Below are 21,494 nucleotides of genomic sequence, written 5' to 3'. Positions count from 1 at the left end.
GTGGCAATATTGATTTGATTATAGTTTCCAGTTGGAAATCATGGTGGATTTAGGGTTTGGAGGTGGCAAATATATGCACAACAAGTCATGTGGCAAGAAAAGATCAAGGGGAAGAATGGTCATTTGGAGATGACCAGAGTATGGTGTTTAATATTCAGATAAGTGAGATTATATGCAGTTCTTATCAGCATTATCCGTAGTTAATCTGCCATTTTTTTTCCTATCTCTTAGCGTGTAGTTGTAATCCTTATGGCACGGTGAATCAACAGACTACATGTAATCAAGTAACTGGGCAGTGTGAGTGCCTCCCTCATGTCACTGAGAGGGATTGCAGTGCCTGTGATCCTGGATTCTATAATCTACAGAGTGGACGAGGATGTGAGAGGTAATGCTGAGCTGCTTGTTAGTACACCTGGGGGTGTACTGGCTAAGGTACTGGGCTTGGATTTAGAAGAACCTGAGTTCAGATCCTGCCCTAGAATACTTAACTGGCTATAGAACTGTGGGCAAATCACTTAATCTCTCAGTCTCTGTTCCTCATCTGTAAAATGGGTATAAACAAAAGCACTTCCCTTACAGGGTTGTTGTGAGGATCAAACGAAATAACAAAAGTAGAGCACTTTACAAATGCTGTTATTGTCATCCCTTACTTATAACATTTTTACCTACGTTTTAGAGGTGATGGTTTATAAATGAATGAACAGAAATTATATTTGATTGAAACCATAAATATCTGTTTACTTCCACTCTGTATAAGGCACAGTATTGGCAGTATTATCTTCCATTTTTCAGAGAACTATACTTAACATTAAGAAAGAAAAACATGAGTCCACATGTGATTTTGACAGGGTAAAGGTCAACATTTGTGTTAGGGTGAAAAAGAAATTCTGTATAGGATTCATTAAAACTTGAGTCACACTTTTTGCATATGAAAACTTAACTCCTACTCAGCAGTCTTTGTCCTCTCCTAATAGAAAAGTACATTTCTCATGTATGGTTAGAAAATTATTTGTTCAAAATCTGTTTCTTTTATTTAAAACAAAATTATTTTCTATTTCATTTCCAGATGTAACTGTCATGCTCTTGGTTCTACCAATGGCCAGTGTGACATACGCACTGGCCAATGTGAATGTCAACCAGGCATCACTGGTCAACGCTGTGAGCAGTGTGAGCCCAACCACTTTGGATTTGGACCTGAAGGCTGCAAACGTAAGGGATTGATGACACAGCATTTCATGCCTCTTGTCACCTCCTTTACTTCTAGTCTTATGGCTAGAAAGGGTCTTAGCCTCTATGGCTTATTGCCTTACAAATACAAGAATTCACCTAAGTCATCCCTAGGTGGATGATTATAGTCTAGTCTTAAAAGTCTAGAGAGTTTAAAAGATTCACTTGGTAATGATTTTATCTTTTTCTTCTATTTCTCATACTATGTTATTTGTAAATGGTAATTTTTACTTTTTATCCAATTAAACCTTTTGTTGATCACTTCTCTTTAGATAGGCTATTCACAGGACCTTTTTTGTTGATTTGTTTATAGCAGTTGTTTCTCATCTGTGATGGTTTTGGGGAGCAGATTTAATTATAAAAATCTTTCTTTCCTTGATATAAGCAGTTCTTAGAATCAAGTCCCGGGTTACTTAGGCTTTCTGCTTTCTGAATTCTTGCATTTTTTCTCTGCAGTGTTACATGTTATTGACCTAAACCAAGGAATAATATCAGTAAACATAACAAAAAATCATACCGTTAACTCCATCTTCATTTGGGTTTTCTAGCTTCTTAGTGAGGAAACATTGAAAACAGAGGAATTGTGAGGATAGAGGTGACTGTTCAAGGTAAAAGCCACCAGGGCATTTAATGGAATGATTTTCATCATTCCAAGATACCATCTTGCAGGGTGCACATTGCACTTAAACCTTGGTTTTGCTCTAAAAGTTTCTGTGTTGCCTGCCAAGCAGACATGTTTTGTTTAAAATCTGATAAATAGGTCTCTCTTGCAGGCAGTGACAACGATGATGGTGCAGTCAGTTTCCTGATAAGCAATGTACAGTTCAGAGAAAGCACCTCTTCTTCCGTCCCTAGTTTTGTTTTGATTTGAGACTTTCTCCTTTTACTCTACAGCATGTGACTGTCACCCTGAGGGGTCGCTTTCACTCCAGTGCAAAGATGATGGTCGTTGTGAATGCAAGGAGGGTTTTGTGGGAAATCGCTGTGACCAATGCGAAGAAAACTATTTCTATAATCGGTCTTGGCCTGGCTGCCAAGAGTGTCCTGCATGTTACAGACTAGTGAAAGATAAAGTAAGTCCTTAGCAATGCCTTTTTAGGACTTTTACTATTTAATGAAGAAAGATATCTAAACTCTTTCGGCATACTGCTACCTCCTAAAGGCAGGTAGATAAGCCAGCAGGCATACAGTTTAGATGTAGTTTTGGTCTGTGTTTTTAAAATTCATCATACGTCTGCTAAGGAGACAAATAGGCACTAGCTAGAATCCTGTCTCTGGGAGGTGCCCAAGAAGGCATTTCACCTGGGCCCTCATTTCTTCTTCACTTTGTTGAGGTTGCTGAGCATCGAGTGAAGCTCCAGGAGTTAGAGAATCTTATAGCAAACCTTGGAACTGGAGATGAAGCAGTCACAGATCAAGCCTTTGAGGACAGACTGAAGGCAGCAGAGAGAGAGGTTATGGACCTTCTGCGGGAGGCTCAAGACATCAAAGGTACGTCTTATCGGTGGCTTCTATTGGACTGGACAGTGTAGTCGTTGCCCCTGGCTACTGTGTTGTATCATGAGTTCATGAGCTGAGTAGTCAAGGTTTTTAAAATATTTTTTCCATAGTTATATATAAAAACAATTTTTTACAATAGTTTTTGAAAATTTTGAGTTCAAAATTCTGTCCCTTTCTCTTCTCCTCTCATTGAGAAGGTAAGCAGTATGATCTAGGTTATACATGTGCAGTCATGGAAAACATTTTCATAGTAGTCATGTTGTGAAAGAAAACACAGAATGTAAAATCAAAAAAATATATTTTGCCTTGCGTTCATGTACTATCAGTTCTTTCTCTCGAGCTACATGGCATTTTTCACCATGGGTTCTTTGAAATTGTCTTGAATCATTGTATTGCTAAGCATAGCTAAGCCATTTCCAGTTGATCATTGTACAATATTGTTACTGTGTCTGATATTCTCCTGGTTGTGCTCATTTCACTTTGCATCGGTTCATGTAAGCCTTTCCAGGTTTTTCTGAGAGCATCCTGCTTGTTATTTCTTATAGTACAGTAATACTCCATTACAGTCATTTATCACAACTCATTCAGCCATTCCCCAGTTGATGGATAATCCCCTCAATCTCAAATTCTTTGCCACCACAAAAAGAGCTGCTGTAAATATTTTTGTACATGTGGGTCCTTTACCTTTTTGTTTTTATCTCTGTGCTTGCACTGAGGAAACAAAGATAAAAATTAACGAATCAGTCCTTGTTTTTCAATTGCCTACATTCTCCGGCAGACACTAGTCAATTTTGACATTATCTAGAGTTTCTAGACATAAATCTGAAGAGTTAAAGGCATTGAAATTAAAAGGTGAAAATGTAAGATACTATGTTAAAATAATTTCATTGACTTTTTAAAAGGATCAGCTATTTTTATTTAGTTTTTGAGACTGGGTCTCCCTATTTTCTCAGGCTAGTAATACAGCAGCCATTCATAGGTCCAGTTCTACAGCACAGAAGATTTGACCTATTAGATTTCTGACCCGGATTGGTTCACCTTTCCTTTGGCAGCCTGCTGGTTCCCTACTCCTGAAGGCTTCTCATATTGGTACTGAACTTAATATGGTCACTCCATTGACTTATCCCTATTGCAGTTCAGAACTCTTAAGTTTGAATGATTCACCAGGCCTAACCTTCCCAGTTGCAAGGATTTACAGGGGTGTGTTACCATGTTTAATGGAAGCAACTATTTTTAAATTCATTTTTATTTTTTTTAAGTCTTGAGTTAAACTTTTCTTGCCTCATCTGTCATTTTCAACTAACGCCTAGCCATTTGTAAATAGGCCATTATAATTCTGTGTGTGAACTATTATTTATTATATACCTATAGAATCATGAGTATAGCATGGGCAATTGACATCGCTTAAAATAAATCAGAGCTAATTTCCTGTCAGGATAGCAGTAACTAATATTTATTTCTAAAATAAATATTCATCATTCTTTGTGTACTTGATAAACATTTAAATTTGTGAAATTGATATAAATTAGTATTTTGAATTTGTTTTATGAAGCAACAAGCATTTATTAAGCATCGACTTTGTGCTTCTAGTCTCTGACATGAACAATTTCATACTGAAGTTCCATCAGGTATCTTTAGTGTGATTATTTATTAGTCAGGTTGTGGTGATTGCAACAGCTCTCTTAGATACTGCAGATATTCAGACCTGAGTGAAGAAGGGATGTGGTAAGAATTTTTTAGGGCTGTGAGCATGTAATTGGGGGAATTCCTAGAAATGGAAGTTCTTATATTTTCAGAGTGATGGAGGATATACAAGATGGTAACATAGTTAGGAAATTGAGGAAAAGTTACTAGTTAAGTAATACAAATCTCTATGTGCCTAACTGCTGGTATCCTACTGTGCCTAGTGTGACATGGATTTAGCACCTCCTTAACACTTTTCCCACCCAAAGTGTTTAAATCACTGAATTTCACAGTTATCAGGGATCTCAGAAGCAATTGAGGCCAATTTGCACCTGACCAAGAATCCCTTCTACATCTCCCAAGAAGTGAGATGGGAAAGGCACCCCAACTCTTCTCTAACATTTCCTAAGCCAGCTCATTTGACTTTTGGTTAATTCTAATTATGAGGAACTTTATTCAGGAATTTTTTTATGGGAACATATTTCTGTTTTGTGGTTGTTGCTGTTGGTTTTAAATGGCTCTAGGTGGGAATGTTGGATTGGTTTTATAGAAATTAATTCAAAAATTTTTTTTAAGTCAGGTAAGTCTTACTGAAAAGCTAACAAAAGCATTCCTTTTGACCCAGCTCAGAGGGGGAAAGGGTAACTTATAAGTCAGGTTTTCATAGATTAGTCTAGAGGCATAGGGTTTGGTGTTCCTGTTTCACTTTTTCAGATCTTTAAAGGGAAAGCAGAAGAGGTGGAATTTTTCTGTAGCATTCCAAGCTACATCTCATCTGTAGAGTGTAGTGACAAATAGGGGAGTTTTAGGTTTGAAGCCTGATGACTATTAGCTGACTGGATGACTTCAGGCAGATGACTGAACTTTGCTCAACCTCAGTTTACTCATTTAAAGTAACAAGGATAGCAGTCCCTGCCTACTTCACAGGCTTGTAGTGAGATGGTGTAAAGAAACACTATAGAAGATGTCATCATCGTTAGCATCATTATTATTAAGGAATACTTTCCATCATTGAAGGGGAGTGGTCAGGCTTTTTTCTTAGAGGAATTGATTGTCTTTTTCCGTAAAGGCCAAGCATTTGGAATCTCTTTTTAGGTTAGCACGGGAATCTGGGCAATAAAAAGGCAGGGGATTAGCACAGGTTATCTAGGTAGAAGATAGTTTACTTTGACATCCTGTAAATATATTACTTATAAACCTGTTGGGTCTAGTGCAAGACTCAGCTGTTCTTCTGTGCGTTATTTGTACCCAGTGACTCAATTTGTTGGGAACTTAGGAGTAGATAGAACATTTTTGGCCAGAAAATTTTATTACTGGTTTTGGCCAGTTTGTTTGCTTTTCGTTGAAGTGCCCAGAAACTGTTTTATAAGATTTATTTTTAGAAACTTAAAAAAAAAATTAATAGGTCAGTGGCCTAGTTTAACTGTAGTTTTTCATTTTTTTGTATGGCCTATTTTTAGTTTTAAAACTTTGAGACAGAAGAATTTTAACAAATGCTGTGTGTTCTGCTTAAAGATCTGTGTTTCTTGAACTTAAGAAAATATTTTACTTAAGCATGTTGCGTGTGTTATAACTATTATTGCTTCACCTGATTTAAACATCACTTTCTATAGGGGCTTGGAAGGGGAAGTATGTTATTATCATTCCCTTCTTAATCTGTACTTCTCCAGGGCTACTTACAGTATAAAGACCTCAATTCTCTCTGTTTTACTCTTGTCCAAGTAAGTCGTTTTGTTGGTTGAAGAGAAGCTGGGAAGTTTTAAGAGGTGTTATACTTGAAATCAGCAATATTCCATCTCCTTTACCTCAAGCTCCCCAGAGAGTGGACATCCGAAGTTGGCTCTGGCAGTTATATCAGAGAGTGGCTGATAATAATGCTTCCCAATACTCAGACAGATAGAACCATGCCTGATTGTCTTATACTTAAGTGAAAACTACAGACTTTTTAAAAATAATGATTTTTATCTTTTAAGATCAAAAGTAATTGCATATATTTTATACTTTTCATCTATCCTAAAATGTGAAATATGAAACTATGAAAAGAGACCATGTAGAGCGATTAAGCCTTAGAAGTAAAATCTTAATACTGGATCCTAAACTTCCTCTGCCCTCTTCCAGACCTACTTTCCCCAAAGAATTGACCCCAACATGACAGGGTTAACTTTTTTTTTTTAAAAGATAATCTATACTAATGTCTGGTGGCATAACTGAACAATTTTTTCTTGGGCCTAATCAGAATAACTAAGTCAAAGTCTTAACTCTTTTTGCCAGTTTCAAAGTGTGGTAAGAAACTTGTGCACTTTAACTGTTGTGCCACTCTTAGCATTTTCTTCCTTGAGACTAAATTTTGGTGGCTTTTTTTTTTCCTCAGACCTCTGTTCATCTTTGCTCTTGCTTGTGACTCAGTATTTTTAAAAAATATTTCTAAAATACAGAAAGTCTGAAATGAGCATAGTGCTATTCTAAGTAACCATCCAGCTCTGAATGTAATTAAACAATTTATTTCATGGTCCTTATCTATTGATATGTCCTAATTTTATGTGAAATTATTAATATCAGCACTGTGACAGACTCTTATTCAGTTTTTATGAATCTTTATGAGACCAGAAATATGTACCAAGTTGATTCATTTCAACCCACTGAATTAAAATGGCTGTTATGTTCAAGGTTCTAACACAAGATTCTAAGACAAAAAATGAAACAGTACTTACCTTCAGAGAACTTACTGAGAGGAATATAACTTAAAAATTCTCATTTGAAGGAATGGAGAGGAGTGGAAGTCTGGGTAGGATTAAGAGAGAGAAAGGAGATAGAGGGGTTAGGGGAGAGAATTCTGAAAGAAACAGGTGAAAAGGGAGTATATTTCAGGCATGAAATTCCTTTACCAAGGAGCAGTGATAATACAAGAGGATATATTGGGTTCAGGGAAAAAAACTAGAAGGTCATTTTAAGTGGAATGTAGATTATGGGAAAGAGAATAATATAAAATATTTAGAAAAGTAGGTGTTAGGCATGTTGTGGAGGACTTAAATGCCAAACTGAAGAATTTGTATATTATTCTGTAAGCAATAGGAAGTCCCCTAACTTTTTGAAAAGCGAAATGACATGGTCAAACCTGTACTTTGAGAAGATTAATTTGGTAGCTATATGGAGAATGGATTGGAGGGAGGAAAGACTGAAAGTAGGGAGACCAGTTAGGGCAGCTCTTGAAGTATTCCAAGTGAGAGGTTGTGAGGCTTGACCTAGGGTATTTGAGAGCTGTGGTAGAGGTAGGATCAACAAGGCTATGTGAGATGAGGGGGAGGCAAGACTCATAGGAAACAAGGATTATACTTTTTCTGTATAACCTCAGAAGGCAGAACTAGGAAAAGTTGGTTAAAGTTGCAAAGAAGAAAATCTAGGAATGATGTAAAGAAATGCTTCCTAATGATTAGAGCTGTCCCTAAGTAGAACAGGCTACTTTAGGAGATAGATGGCCACCAAAGTCTTTTTCAGGAAGATTTTATTTGAAGCAGTGAATGCTAGGTGTCTGGAAGGAAGATAGTAGTACTCTTTACAGAAATAAGGGAAGTTTACAGGAGACCAAACTAGAGAAGGAGAGAATGGAGGTTGATAATAGTAGGGATTTGAGAAGTGAAATAGATGGTGTTAGATGACCTCATTTTCTTAATCAAGTAAAAGATGCAAGGGAAGTGGTGTAGAATGAAGAGAAAATAAAGAACATATGCACTGTGATTATCAATTATGGAAGAATATAAAGATTCCCGTGTAGTCGTGAGAGCCAAGTGGAGATTAGATAGCATCACTTTACAGTGAATCCACTAGCAAAAGTTGTGTAATTTATTCTATTGCTATTAAGTAGCATTTAAGTAAGAATAGAGAGGTTGGATGGTGGAGTACCTGACAGTTGCAGTGTAACATGGGGTGAGTGGAAATAAGGGGACTAGAGATCAGAAGGGTAAAGGACAGGGTTCAGTTGGGGTGTTCAGCTGTGGAGTCAAAAATGAATAGACAAAGCTTTTTTTTTTTTTTTTAAGAACTGCACATATTTCACAAAGAAGAGATCAAAAGAGCAAGAAAAATACTTGATTTTAAAATGTTGTGTGATTTGCCAAGGTGAAATTATGTAATCTTGAAAAATATGCTCTAGGGATTGATTGATATCTTTAGTTAATGTGTTTGTACGTATGACAGCAGCTCTGTCTTAGAATGGGCTTGAAGATCAATAAGACTGTGTTCACTTGGAAATGCTAAGTAAGTTGTATCTCATGGAATAAGCCACCAGCCCTGCATTCTAATTAGAATGATCTCTGCCACACTCACATTCTATACTTTCTCCCCCCATCCATTTCTAGATATAGACCAGAACCTGATAGATCGCCTCCAGAGGGTGAATAATACCCTGTCCAGCCAAATCAGTCGCTTACAGAATATCCGGAACACTGTGGAAGAAACAGGAAATTTAGCTGAGCAAGCCCGCACCCGAGTCGAGAGCACAGAAAGGCTCATTGAAATAGCTTCAAGAGAACTGGAGAAAGCAAAAGTGGCCATTGCCAATGTGGTGAGTGTTACTGTTGGAGTTTGATGTGCAGATGTCTGCCATAGTGACTTGTAGTGTATTTTGTTACTGGGAGGGAGAACATGAACTATTTTTACTCTTCTATCTATAGATCTCCATAATAAACGACATTAGACTTTTAGAGCTTGGGTGGACCTTGGAGAGAATGTAGCCTATTTTAATTCCCTTCTTTTACAAATGCACAAACTGAGACCCAGGCAGTAGAGAAACTTGCCTGAGAGCATACAGTGAGTCATTTCAGAATCAGATTCAGGATTTTCACTCCCAGTCCCTTGCTCTTTTCCTTATTCTGTTACACAACCTTCCTTTGCTATTATTTCCCTTTGATATCATTTCATGAAAATAGAGCTTTAGTAGCACTGACAATTGAGTTGTCAAGAAATAAACCTTGTGTTTATTTTTCTGGCTTCTGTTTCTATGCCACTGGGGAATCTAGTGTTCCTTCATCCTTCTGTAAAAGTAGAAATGATACTGGAGTTCCAAAAATATCTACTCTATAAGTATGGGAGAGGAGAGACTTGATTACACAGCAGTTTATTTGAAGATCCAAGGTCTTTTAATTGACTAAAAGTTTAGGATGAGTCAAAAAATGACATAAAGTTAATGTCCTCTCTTGGGCTTTTGAATTGGAGTAGGATAGAAAGGTATTTATTAAGCACTTACCCTTTGCTGAGCACTGAGCTAACCATTATGAAAACAAGTCATCAAATTAAGATGCTCCTTGCTCTCAAAGATTTCATATGCTAATTAGGGGAAACACTGCATGGATTTGAATTCAGTCACTGGAAAGTTGGAAAGGCCTGCTGGTCCTTTGGGTTTTATAGTAGTCCTGATAGCAAGTCCCAGAGGGTCCTTTAGGTACAGTGCTGGAAAGGATAATTGCTGGTGGAACCTGGATAGGTGGGGTTTGGTCTGGGGTCCTTGGTGGGAGAAGGGAATAGAAGGATAGTGTTGAGATCAAGAGAGATGTTAATCCCATGGTATTCTATGCTGGTCAGATCACAGTATGAATTATTAAATTTACTTCTGTAAAGTAAAGCATTGAGCCAAAATGTGTCTGGAAGAGTGTGATTAGGATGCTGAAGGGTCTGGAAACCATTCCATGTGATGGACAGCCAAAGTTACTAGAGATATTTAGTCTATAAAAGAGACAAAATGGGGCTGGAATCACTGACATCAAAAATTTATTTGAAGGGCTAGAATATGTAGGAAGGATTAGATTTATTATTTTTTGAACCTAAAGAAGGGAACTTGGGATTGGTAGAGGATAGAAGTTAAAGGGACAGCAGTTTCAATTCAATAAGAAGAAAAACTTCCTCATAAGTTCTTGCTGTCTAAAAATGGAATAGATTGCCTCTGGACATCGTGCGTTCCCTTCGCTAGCTGTATTCAAGCAGAGACTGGGTTAATACTTGTTGGATATGTGTTGTAAATAAAAGGGGCTCATGCTTCACAGGTAAAAGGGTCGTCTTCATGAGGTTTGTTTTAACTCTTATGATTTTATCATTCCTATATAGTAGAAATCTTTGGAAAGGTGAAAATGCTGCTGACTAATACTTAACATTGACATTCACAGACATGTCCTTTATTTAAATTCATGCAGTTCAGTTCTCTATGAATGTTAAGTTCTGTTTTCGCTTTATTTCATTTTCAGTCAGTTACCCAACCAGATTCTACTGGGGATCCTAACAACATGACTCTGTTGGCAGAAGAGGCTCGTACACTTGCTGAACGGTAATTTCTGGATTTAATCCCGAAGTTTAACCGCTGTTCTTCCTTCACGTTGGTGGGTTTTTTTCCCATATATAACCAAGTTTTAGCAAGTTAGACTTCTTTCTTAATTTTTTTTTCTTTTGTCACCATACAGTTATTGTTGCTGCTGTTACTCATTTTTTCCTTTGTAAAATCTCTGCCTTGGAGCTCCGAGTGTTTGGAGGCATTTAGAGACTTCTCCGTTTTTGTATTGACTCAAACATGGCCAAATTTAAGAGCTTCGAATTTGGTTGTGTGGTGTGTAATGCTGTATGGATTCTCTTCATGGATAATTTAGTTCTTGATTGTTGAAGATATCCATCTAAAGATTCACTGTGGAAAACTTGGACTCACTTAGGTGCTTTCTGCAGATAAAAAAAAGAATGAGGAAGGAATCTATCCATCACATGAAACCTTAACAGCAGTGAATCAAACCTTCCACAACAGCACCAAAAGATAGAAGAAGCATTTAGAGACCTTCACTGTTGATGACATATTTTCTTTTGAGACCCAGTTGATCTTGCATTGAGGGAGCCTTAGCGATACTGAGGTCATTTTTCTCATAAGCATAGAGCCTCAGTAATTAAGACTGAGTGGTATGAAAGCTGGTCTGCCTAGAATGGAATTTTTAAGAAATATCATTATCTTACTTTGGAATAGAAGCATTATTTTCAACAAGGCTAACATAGCTGTACGTAGGTGGGGGCTTTGGGGACTGGATTTTGTTCCTAGATGAGAATGATTTGTAATTAGCATTTACCGTTTGTCATTTGTTCAGTGCTTCTGAATTTATTTTGAATACTTGAATTCAGCTTTTATCCTCAGGTAATTTGAACATTTACCCTTATATACTCTTTATTCTGTTTGCGGTTAATTTTCTGAGGAAATCATTTCACCCAACATATATCCAGCTTCTGTCCAGATTATCACACATTCCAAACTAATGAAATTTTATAGGATTTCTGGAGTTTGGCTGAATTCAGCGATCTTTTTTTTTTTTTGACATTAAGAATTTTTCTATAGTGTCAGTTACTACATTGTTAGAGAATAGTACAAAATTATGTGATGCATAATTAATTTAAAAACTCAGCTCCTGTAATAATTTCTTATTTTGACAGACATAGTTATTGCCAGCAGTACATGATTTTTTTTTTTTTTAACAATAGGATGTTTTGGGATTTTGCTAATCTGCTTATTTCATGATCATCTAGTTTTAACCGTTTATATTATGAATCTGGCCTATCTTGATTTGCTAGTGTAACCTTAGAATTAACTGATAATTGCTTCAGTCATACTGTCTTATGATCTGTGAGGTCCCCAGTGATTTTGGAAAGATGTGTCATGCTGTTCATTTGTGAAGCCTCTCTTAATATCATGCTGCTGTTTGGGGCAGGGTTGTCTTAGCTTGACTAGTACTAGCATCATCCTAGGAGTAGCATTAAAATAGAACTATGATTTTAAGTTTTTGTTCTAATACAAGTTTATTTAGATTCTCGTTGTGACACCTTTGCCTGAGATACTTCTTGGTAGTTTGATTGAAGTGTCTTATGTAGCTGGAATAAACATAATTTTTTATGGGGGCATTGTTGTGGCAGCTTATGTTTTATGGAATTGTTTTACTTTTTCTGTCATAGACATAAAAAAGAGGCTGATGACATTGTACGAGTAGCCAAGACAGCCAATGATACATCAACTGAAGCCTATAATCTGCTCTTGAGGACTTTGGCTGGAGAGAATCAAACAGCAAATGAAATTGAAGAACTTAATAGAAAGTGAGTCTAATTTAAGTGTTTGATGAGCCCTTTAGGGTATGTGAGTGAATGAGAGAGAGAGAGAAAGAGTGAGTGTGTGTGTGTGTGTGTGTGTGTGTGTGTGTGTGTGTGTGTGTGTTAGTGACAGTGCAACAAAAAATTAAATTCTGGGGTATTTGGACGATGTTCTGGGATGGTCTTTTATTTGTGCTTTTGAAATGTCCTCCAGGAGTTAGGTCAGGGAAAGCACAGCTAAACCTTTTGAGTCTAATTGATTGCTTATTGGAATTGCAGATAAAAGAATAATTAATCAAAGCATTTAAACTGTTAAAGAAATAAGAAAATATAAGAAATGTTAAAGAAATGAAAAAATAAAAAAAATAAAAAGAAACCTGTGACTCATGGTAGGTATGGGGCCAAGGAGAAAATATGCTAATGGACTGCAAATACTGGTGATTGAAAAAAGAAACTGGTCTGTGGGTTTTTAAAAATTTAAATTTAGTTATGTATTGATTGTTATTAAATACAATTTTAATGTATCACTGGCATTTTGCTGTGTTTATCCTTCTAGTGGAATGGAAACTCCTTTAATGTCTTTTGTCTTTGTATCCCAACCACTTTCACAGTATCTTGGACATAGGAGGCACTTCGTTGAGAACAGTCAAAATGGTAGAAATGCTGTGATTGAAATGCCAAGATTGAAATCTGCTTTAGTTTTATTAATATTTATTAATGGATCAATTAGATTAGAGAAAATAGGCTAAAATGTTTAATTATTTTTTGCTCTGTTCTTCCTAGTTTTTTAGTCGTGGTTTAAATGTAACTTTGAGTATATTCTGTAAGTTTCTCAAACTCAAAATAAAACTGATTATCTTTTTTTTTATTATTAAGCATATGGATGTGACATTGTATAGAGCTTTGAACTTGAAGTCAGGAAGATCTGAGTTCATATCCTGCCCAAGACTTAGTAGTTTTGTGACCATAGACAAGTCACTTAACCTCTCTCAGGTTGTTTTCTTAAATAAACTGGGATATAAATAAACTGGTTGTTGTGAAGAAGCACTGAACCAATGATAGCTATTATTCTTTCTCCTTAAAACCACCTTCCTCCTTATTTCCTATCTTTGTTAGGGACACCACCAGAACCTAGGAATCATCATCATCCATTCTTCAGTTTTACTTTTCCCCCCAAATCTGATCATTATCTAGTCCTTGTTGATTATACATCCACAAGATCTTTTACTTCATCCCTTTCTTTCCATTCCCACCAAAATCAATCTGACCTTTCACCTAGATTATTGCAAGTCTCCCAGTTGTTCTCCCTGCATCCAATCTATCTTCCTCATAACTGCCAAACTGATATTCTTAAAGCATTGCCCTATTCAAGAAACTTCAGTAATGCGCTAGGACCCTTAGCCAAAATACAGGCTCCTGCATTTGGCATTGAAAGCTGTCTGACTCTCTGTTTTTCTAGACTGGTTTCATGTTAGTCCCCCTCTCATACTCTGTGTTGGATGCATACCAACTCCATTGCTGTTCTAATGCATGACAATTTCTCTCCTGCCATTGTACCTTACACAGGCTGTTTCCCCTTATCCATCCCATGTCCAGGCAACTCTCATCTTCCTAGCAGAGAAGTTGGTAGCTGCCTGGAACTACCTTGCCTCTGAACGTTCCCTGTTCCACTGAAATCCTGTGTCTGGCCCTATGCCCATATGTACTTATCTGTCTTCTCATTGTGTCTCCACCTCTGCCTTCCCAGTAGAAGGCAAACTTCAACCTTTATTTAAAGAGTTGTGGCACCTCTCGCTTTTGCACAGGACCTAACAATGAATGTTTGGGTTGATTGTTTTACAAAGTTTCTTAAAATGTCCATTATCAGTTAAATCTCATCTTCTGTCCCTTAGATATGAACAAGCAAAGAACCTTTCCAGAGATCTGGAGAAGCAGGCTACCCGAGTACATGAAGAGGCAAAACGAGCTGGAGATAAGGCTGTAGAGATTTATGCCAGTGTTGCCCAACTTATGCCTGTGGATTCTGTGGCCCTTGAGGTATGGAGTCTACATGCATATGTGCATAATGTACATACATGTGCTTGCATATACAGGAAGAAGAGCCTTCAGGTGCCATGATGATTTTATAGTAATTGGGTAAGAAATTTCCTTGTCCAGTCTATGTGCTGGCCACACCTTAAAATACCTGAGCCCAGTTACTACCCAGGTGCACCTCACTTTATGCAGTTTTTCTGTTCCTAGTTGTTCACACCTAACAGCGACTTTCACAAAGTTTGTTGAACAAAGCAATGTTTGTTGAATTGAAATCATTTTAAAATCTCAATGTAGTAGTGTTATTAAAAATAATTTAAATAATAATTGCTGGACCACTAGAAAGTCATTTAATCTTATGGCAAAAGCTTTTACAAAAGCAAAATCCTTTATCCAAACAAATAATCCCCCTGAATCTCCAACAGCTTGCTCAATGTGCCCATCCAGGATGTCCTGTCTGAACCTCTGCCACATGATGTCTAGAATCAAACCTGTCTTCCCCACCAAATCTGCCCTCCCTCTAAACTGTCCTATTTCTTTTTGAGACGTTAACGTCCATTCAGTGAAGCAGCAGAGAAGTGAGTTATTGGGCTGGGATTTAAGTAGAATTGAGTTCAGATCCTGTCTCAGAAACTTATTTTGATTAGTTGATGATGACCCTGGACAAGTCACTTAAACTCTCAGGCTTGCTTTTCTCATCTGTAAAACAGGAATAGTAATAATGATAACACCTACCTCACTAGGTAGTTCTGAGGATCAAATGAAGTTATATATGTAAACCTCCTTGTAGACCTTAAAGCAGTTATGTAAATGCCATCTGTCTGTCTCTGTTTGTCTGTATCTATCTCTCTATCTATCTATCTACCTATCTATCTATCTATCTATCTATCTATCTATCTATCTATCTGTCTGTCTGTCTGTCTGTCTATCTCTCTGTCCCTCTGTCTCTCTGTCTGTCCATCTGACTGTCTGTCTGTCTATCTAACCATCTATATATCTGTCTGTCTGTCTATCTATCCATATCTGTATCTGTCTGTCCATCTATCTGTCCATCCATTTGACCATCTATCTGTACCTGTTTATCTATCCATCTGTCTGTCTGTCTGTCTGATCATCTATATGTCTGTCTGTCTATCCATCTAACCATATGTCTTATCTGTTTATCTATCCATCTATCTGTCTGATCGTCTGTCTGTCTATCTGTGTATCTATCCTTCTGTCTAAATGTCTCTCTGTCTGACCATCCATTTGTCTATATATCTATCTCTTCATCTATCCATCTGTCCTTCTGTCTGTCCATATCTATCACTCTATCTGTCTTTGTCCATCTGTCTGTCTATCTCTATATGTCATTCATCAAAGTCATCCAGGCTTGTAACCATTGAGTTATCTTTGACTCTTCTCTCTTACCCCACATATCCAATTAGTTGCCGGGTTTTGTAGATTCTCTAAACATATCTTTTGCCTTCTCTTCTCTCCATTAACAAGGACACCTTCCTAGTTCAGGCCTTCATTAACGCTTGTCTGGAGTACTCTTATAGCTTCCTAATTGACCTCCTTTCATCTGTCCTGTTCTCTTTCCAACCTTTCTTCACACAAGGCAGAATAAACTCCTTCAGGCACAAGTCTATCACTTAGTCACTCCCTTGTGAAATACCTTTAATACTTCCCATTGCCTTGAAGGTAGAAAACAAACCCCTCAGCCTCAGATACTCTTTAATCTTTCTACTACTTACATTGATAGCCTTATTTCTTGTGATTCTGTGGCATGGATGGTATCCTCTGGCAACACTGTCCTACTTCCCTTTCCCAAATTTACAGATTTACATAATCTTTATCTGCTTTTAAGGTTCATTAGCTCAGGTGTTACTTCTGTATAGACTTCTATGATTCCTGCCCCTTCCCACCACCCCTTGCCAAAATTGTTCTCTTCCTCTTCAAAAAGCTAGCTCTTTCTTTTGTCCTTTTTTGTATATTTCAACATATTTCATATATATATATATATATATATGATATATATCTCCAAATATATATTCATATATTATGGTTTTCTATGTATATGTATATATTTCATATATCCATGCATATCATATCTCCTACCACCACTCTCCAGTAAAGTACAAGTTCCTTGGGGGCAGGCCCTCTTTTTGTTCCCAGCTATCTGGCCTAGTGCCATGTATTATAACAAATGTAAATGAATTTAATAAAGAGTATTTATGTAAACCTGTGTTTAAATATATTAGATTTCATTAAAGTAAGCAATACTAGTATCAACACCCCCTCTTGCTACTAAGAAGAATTTTAGCAAAAGAAACATATCACGACACTTTCAATTACATACATCAAAAGGGATGGAACAAGATGTATCATCTATGCACTCTTCTAATTCCCAGCCATTTCTCAAGACCTGTGTGACTGAATTGTCTTCCATCTGCCTATTAATGTCCTGCTGCATGTGCATGCACGGGGACACACACACACACACACACACACACACACACACAAGTGCACGTTTGTGCTGTTGAAGTTGGAACTTATTACCTCACAGACATTTGTTTGGCATTTTTATGGCACTCAGTGTTGCCATTGAAACTACCTCCAAAAGTTTCGGCTCTCAGACCATGACCTGTCACACGTGAATTTGTACTGGGATTTCAGAACTATACTTTTCAGTAGTTTCATTGTCTTTTTAAAATGAATTGATCATTTCTCTTTGTTTTTGAAGAATGCAGCTAATAAGATAAAGAAGGAAGCAGAGGCCCTGGAACAAATGATGGATAAGAAACTGAGGGACTATGAGGACCTCCGAGAAGACATGAAAGGCAAGGAGCTTGAGGTGAAGGATCTGCTGGACAAAGGGAAGATGGAGCAGCAGGTGAGGCTGGTGTGCAAGTTACGTGACTGTGAGGAGGCAAGATCAGTATGGAAGCACAAAGATGGGGGCTGGGGGAAGAGCACTGATGGAGCTGCTGTGACAGCCTCGGCTGATGAGGTGGAGGGGTTTGTTTTGGAGATTCTCATTTCTCTGTTATGTGTTTATAGACAGCTGACCAACTCTTAGCCCGAGCTGATGCTGCCAAGGCTCTTGCTGAGGAAGCTGCTAAAAAGGGAAAGAACACATTACAAGAAGCCAATGACATTCTCAACAACTTGAAAGGTAGATGACAAAACCACTGGGACAAAGAGATTTGTGATGTTCCTTTACTGGGTCACTGTCTTCATGTGACTTAAAGTTGGACATGAGTTGATAGATGAAAACTGTCATTTTAAATTTCTTCTGCTGTTTTCCCTCTAACTCTGAAGCAGTAAGACTGTAAATATAATAAGACTAATCCCTAGTGCTTTCTGCTAAAATCTGTGTGCGGTTCTAGGTTACAGTACTATCCATGCCTTCCTTAGATAAGAAAATGCAAAAGTAAAAAATATTTTCTCCAGAAGAAGAAAGAGATGCTGTCAGGTAGCAGACTGCTCCTCAGCGCATCCATTAGTGGATACTTGAATGTCTTTTGCTCTTTTCCAGGCATCTACTAGTTAGTCTGAGTTCTGTTGGTCCTTTATTTCCTCTGCTTATGGGCTTTATCTTACAAAGCCCTGTGGAATCTCGCTGAAGTTCCTTCCTGATTGTCAGTAACCACTAAATGTCCATTTAGATTTTGATAGACGAGTAAATGATAACAAGACAGCAGCAGAGGAGGCTCTAAAGAAGATCCCTGCCATCAACCAGACGATTGCTGAGGCCAATGAAAAGACACGAGAAGCACAGCTGGCCCTGGGCAGCGCAGCTGCAGATGCCACTGAAGCCAAAACCAAGGCCCATGAGGCAGAAAAGATGGCAGGAGCTGTGCAGAAGGTGTGCATGCTGGCATCTCCAAACAAAGGGATTTTTTTTATACTCCACTTCTTTCCCTCTTCCCCAATAATAAGAAAATCACATGTTCTTTCTTCTTTGCTTGAAGTAAATTATTTTCTTTACCCTTGTGATCCTGAGCATGTCACTTAGCTTTTATCTGCCTTAATTTCCTCATCTGCAGTAATAGCCCCTACCTCCCAGGGTTGTTGTGAGAATCAAATGTGATAATATTTACAGAGTACTTTTTAAAGTTCCATGTAAACGTTAGCTTTTATCAAAGTTCTATGTAAATGTTAGCTGTTATCGTTATCTAGTGGGTGAGTACTCGACAAGGTACAATTTTAGTAACGACAGTTTTCCTCGCTGGGCCAAGGCTAAGGGATCATAACTTGAAGAGATTCCTCTGTATTGAGGAAACTTACACTCTCTTGGAAATCATTGTAAGAGCTAAGAAATAGAAATGACTAAGGTTGTGGCTTATTCCACTGTTATATACCAGTAATTATTTGATAGTTATTTTAGGCCATTGAATATTCAAGTCCTTGGTTTGTGTACTTAGGTTTATGTACTTAGGGTTATGGTCAGCTTATCTTATGATAAATTAGCCAGAGATTGGCATTTGATTATTGGCGTTGCTGCTAATAATGAAATAGAAATAAGGGTTATGTTCTGCTCCCAAGTTGCTTAGGAAATCCAGTATGCATAACGCTTGAGCTTTAAAGAATCCAAAATTTTGGTGAAAGATAATATAGTGAATTGTACTTTAAAATTTTTTGAGATTTATACATTTTAATTACCTCATGAAGAATAGAAGAAGGAAAATGTGTTAGAACAGAACAAATAAAGAGGGTAACATTTGTGTGTTATACCTAGAATGCGACCAGTGCCAAAGCAGAGGCAGAAAGAACTTTTGCAGATGTTACAAGTTTAGACAAAGAGGTGGATGAAATGTTGAAACAGTTGCAAGAAGCAGAAAAGGAATTGAAGAAAAAACAAGATGATGCTGACCAAGATATGATGATGGCAGGAATGGTGAGTGATTTGGGCCGTCTTTGTGCGTGGTCACCCCATGAAGAAGGGTGGGACTGCTCAGCGGCAGCAGGAGCTTCTTGGTGCAGCCCAGGCTTCTGCCCTCCAAACACTGGCTCAAAGGCCAGGCGATCTCAACATTTCCTGGTGGTTGTTTGTGGTACAGAGATGCACAACCCTATAATTATTACTCTTCTACCCCCAAAAACTTGGTGTACTGGGGGGGTGATACCTGTCACAAATGTGACATTTTTGATGATGTCCCCCTTCATCATAAATATTATATCCCACAGCTTCAAGGAAAGACCCTTCACAATGGCATATACATGTTAAAACAGCTTGTAATATCATAAATAGAAGTCTTGTGTATATGAAGCTCAAGAAAGGGCAGAAGAGAGATTTTTCCTGCTCTGTCAAAGCCAAGGTTTATGCTTTTGAAGGACTTTATTGTAATTCAGGATCAAAGATGTGACTTAAATATGTGAACTTAGATGATAAAAATTATCCTACTGTAAGTATATATTTCTAAATAGGCACTTTGAGGGAGCTCAAAAGACCTTCCCTGTCCCACTATTTAGAAGAAAGACATTTTTATGTGGGAGTTAATTGACTAGAAGAAGGAAGTATTATGCTTGTTAATATACCAAACCATCTGTGCTTATGTAATCTACTTTCCACTTTCCTTATTTTCCATAAAACGATTCATTGTCTCAAGTAGAAATCCTGTTGAATTCTCTTTTTGGGATGTGTGTTTTAAGGGTTTTGACTATAAAATTGTGTGTGTGTGTGTGTGTGTGTGTAAAGTTTGGATTGATTTAAGAGAAATAAATTTATTTTTTTAAAAGAACTTAAGATGACTAAGAATATTAGACGTAGAAAGGAACGTAGAAATTATTTAGTCCAATCCCCTTGTTTTATATATGCAACTACTGAAATCTTGAAACATTCTCTAATCTCTGTAGCACTTCTGAAGAGAGATAGTTGGACAGACCTTGCTGTATTTGCTCTTTAGTTTTAGATAGCAACTAGCTTGTTTTAAGTGTATGTGTTTGGGGTGTGATGAGAGAAATACTGTGTCATGATGTTTTTGCATTCTCCCAGAGTAAAAGATAGCAGTTCTCCAAAAAGCCTCTAGAAGCCTAATAAAACCCATTGGGTTAGGAATCGTAACAAAGATATTATTTAAGAAATTTTTTTCTGTGTGGGTTTTTTTTTTTTTTTTGGTTATTTGTTTTCCTTTGTCTTTCTGGGAGGAGTAAGTAAGGTGCTGGGAAGCAGCATGGTCCAGTGGAAAGGGTACTGCATTGAGGGCAGACGGCTTGATTTTGAATCCTGACCCTGTTCCTTGTGACCTTAGGGATATTTCCTATTCCTTTTGAGCCTCAGTTTCCTTATGTATGAAATGAGAGGGTTGAGAAAAGTGGCCTGTGAGTCGCCTTACTAGACCTGGGAGCTTTGGTGCTAAATCCTTTGCAGATTTCTAGATTGGATTATTAAATGTACAGTTTGGAGGTGCTTGTTGAAGCTGTGATTGAGGAATCAGCATGCGAGCTCATAAAGTATGTGATATTGATCTAACCTTATTTCTCAACTGCTACATTAAGGATATGTCAGGAGCCTTGTGTAGCTAGATCGTATTGAAGCTTTTGACAGTCTTTCCTTTTGTCCTTATGGAGAAAGTCAACATTCCCCAATCCCATTCTTTAGTAGTGAACCACTTTTCCCAAAGAGTTGAGTACTTGAGTAATATTGTCACCCCATGTGTCTAGTCATATATATTTTTTCTTGTATATCTCCACAATATCTCTTGCACCTGGACCCTTCTTCTCATATCCTCCACTTTAGCTCATGTTCTCAACATCACTCGCTTAGATTATTGCAGCTGCCTCTTGGTTGGTCATGACCTCACCCTGTTTCATGTCTCCTCACTCTCAGTCTGCTCTCCACTTAGCTCACAAAATGATTTCCCTTTAGTGTAGATCTGACCTATTGGCTCTAGGATTAAATGTAGACTCCTTGGTCTGGTTTTTAAAGCGCTGGACGTCCTGGACCCCCCCCCCCCCCCCAACTTATCTTT

At 37.6% G+C, this 21,494-nt stretch overlaps 1 protein-coding gene across 1 annotated transcript in view; it reads left to right on the top strand.

Moving 5' to 3' along the window:
- The window catches only part of LAMC1 (laminin subunit gamma 1), a 144,431-nt gene that overhangs the window by 115,388 nt on the left and 7,549 nt on the right, over positions 1-21,494 (top strand). Inside the window, exons 15-26 of the mRNA XM_072648436.1 lie at positions 232-385; positions 1,067-1,209; positions 2,122-2,300; positions 2,562-2,718; positions 8,766-8,971; positions 10,644-10,723; positions 12,376-12,513; positions 14,400-14,544; positions 17,264-17,413; positions 17,581-17,695; positions 18,189-18,388; positions 19,262-19,420. Coding sequence (XP_072504537.1) covers positions 232-385; positions 1,067-1,209; positions 2,122-2,300; positions 2,562-2,718; positions 8,766-8,971; positions 10,644-10,723; positions 12,376-12,513; positions 14,400-14,544; positions 17,264-17,413; positions 17,581-17,695; positions 18,189-18,388; positions 19,262-19,420 — 1,826 coding nt within the window. The remainder of the gene's footprint in view (positions 1-231; positions 386-1,066; positions 1,210-2,121; positions 2,301-2,561; positions 2,719-8,765; positions 8,972-10,643; positions 10,724-12,375; positions 12,514-14,399; positions 14,545-17,263; positions 17,414-17,580; positions 17,696-18,188; positions 18,389-19,261; positions 19,421-21,494) is intronic.

The sequence above is a fragment of the Notamacropus eugenii genome, chromosome 2, assembly GCF_028372415.1.
Source record: "Notamacropus eugenii isolate mMacEug1 chromosome 2, mMacEug1.pri_v2, whole genome shotgun sequence".
Taxonomy (NCBI): Eukaryota; Metazoa; Chordata; class Mammalia; order Diprotodontia; family Macropodidae; genus Notamacropus; species Notamacropus eugenii.
Note: the sequence above shows the minus strand (reverse complement) of the source record. Positions and strands in the feature narration are given on the sequence as shown.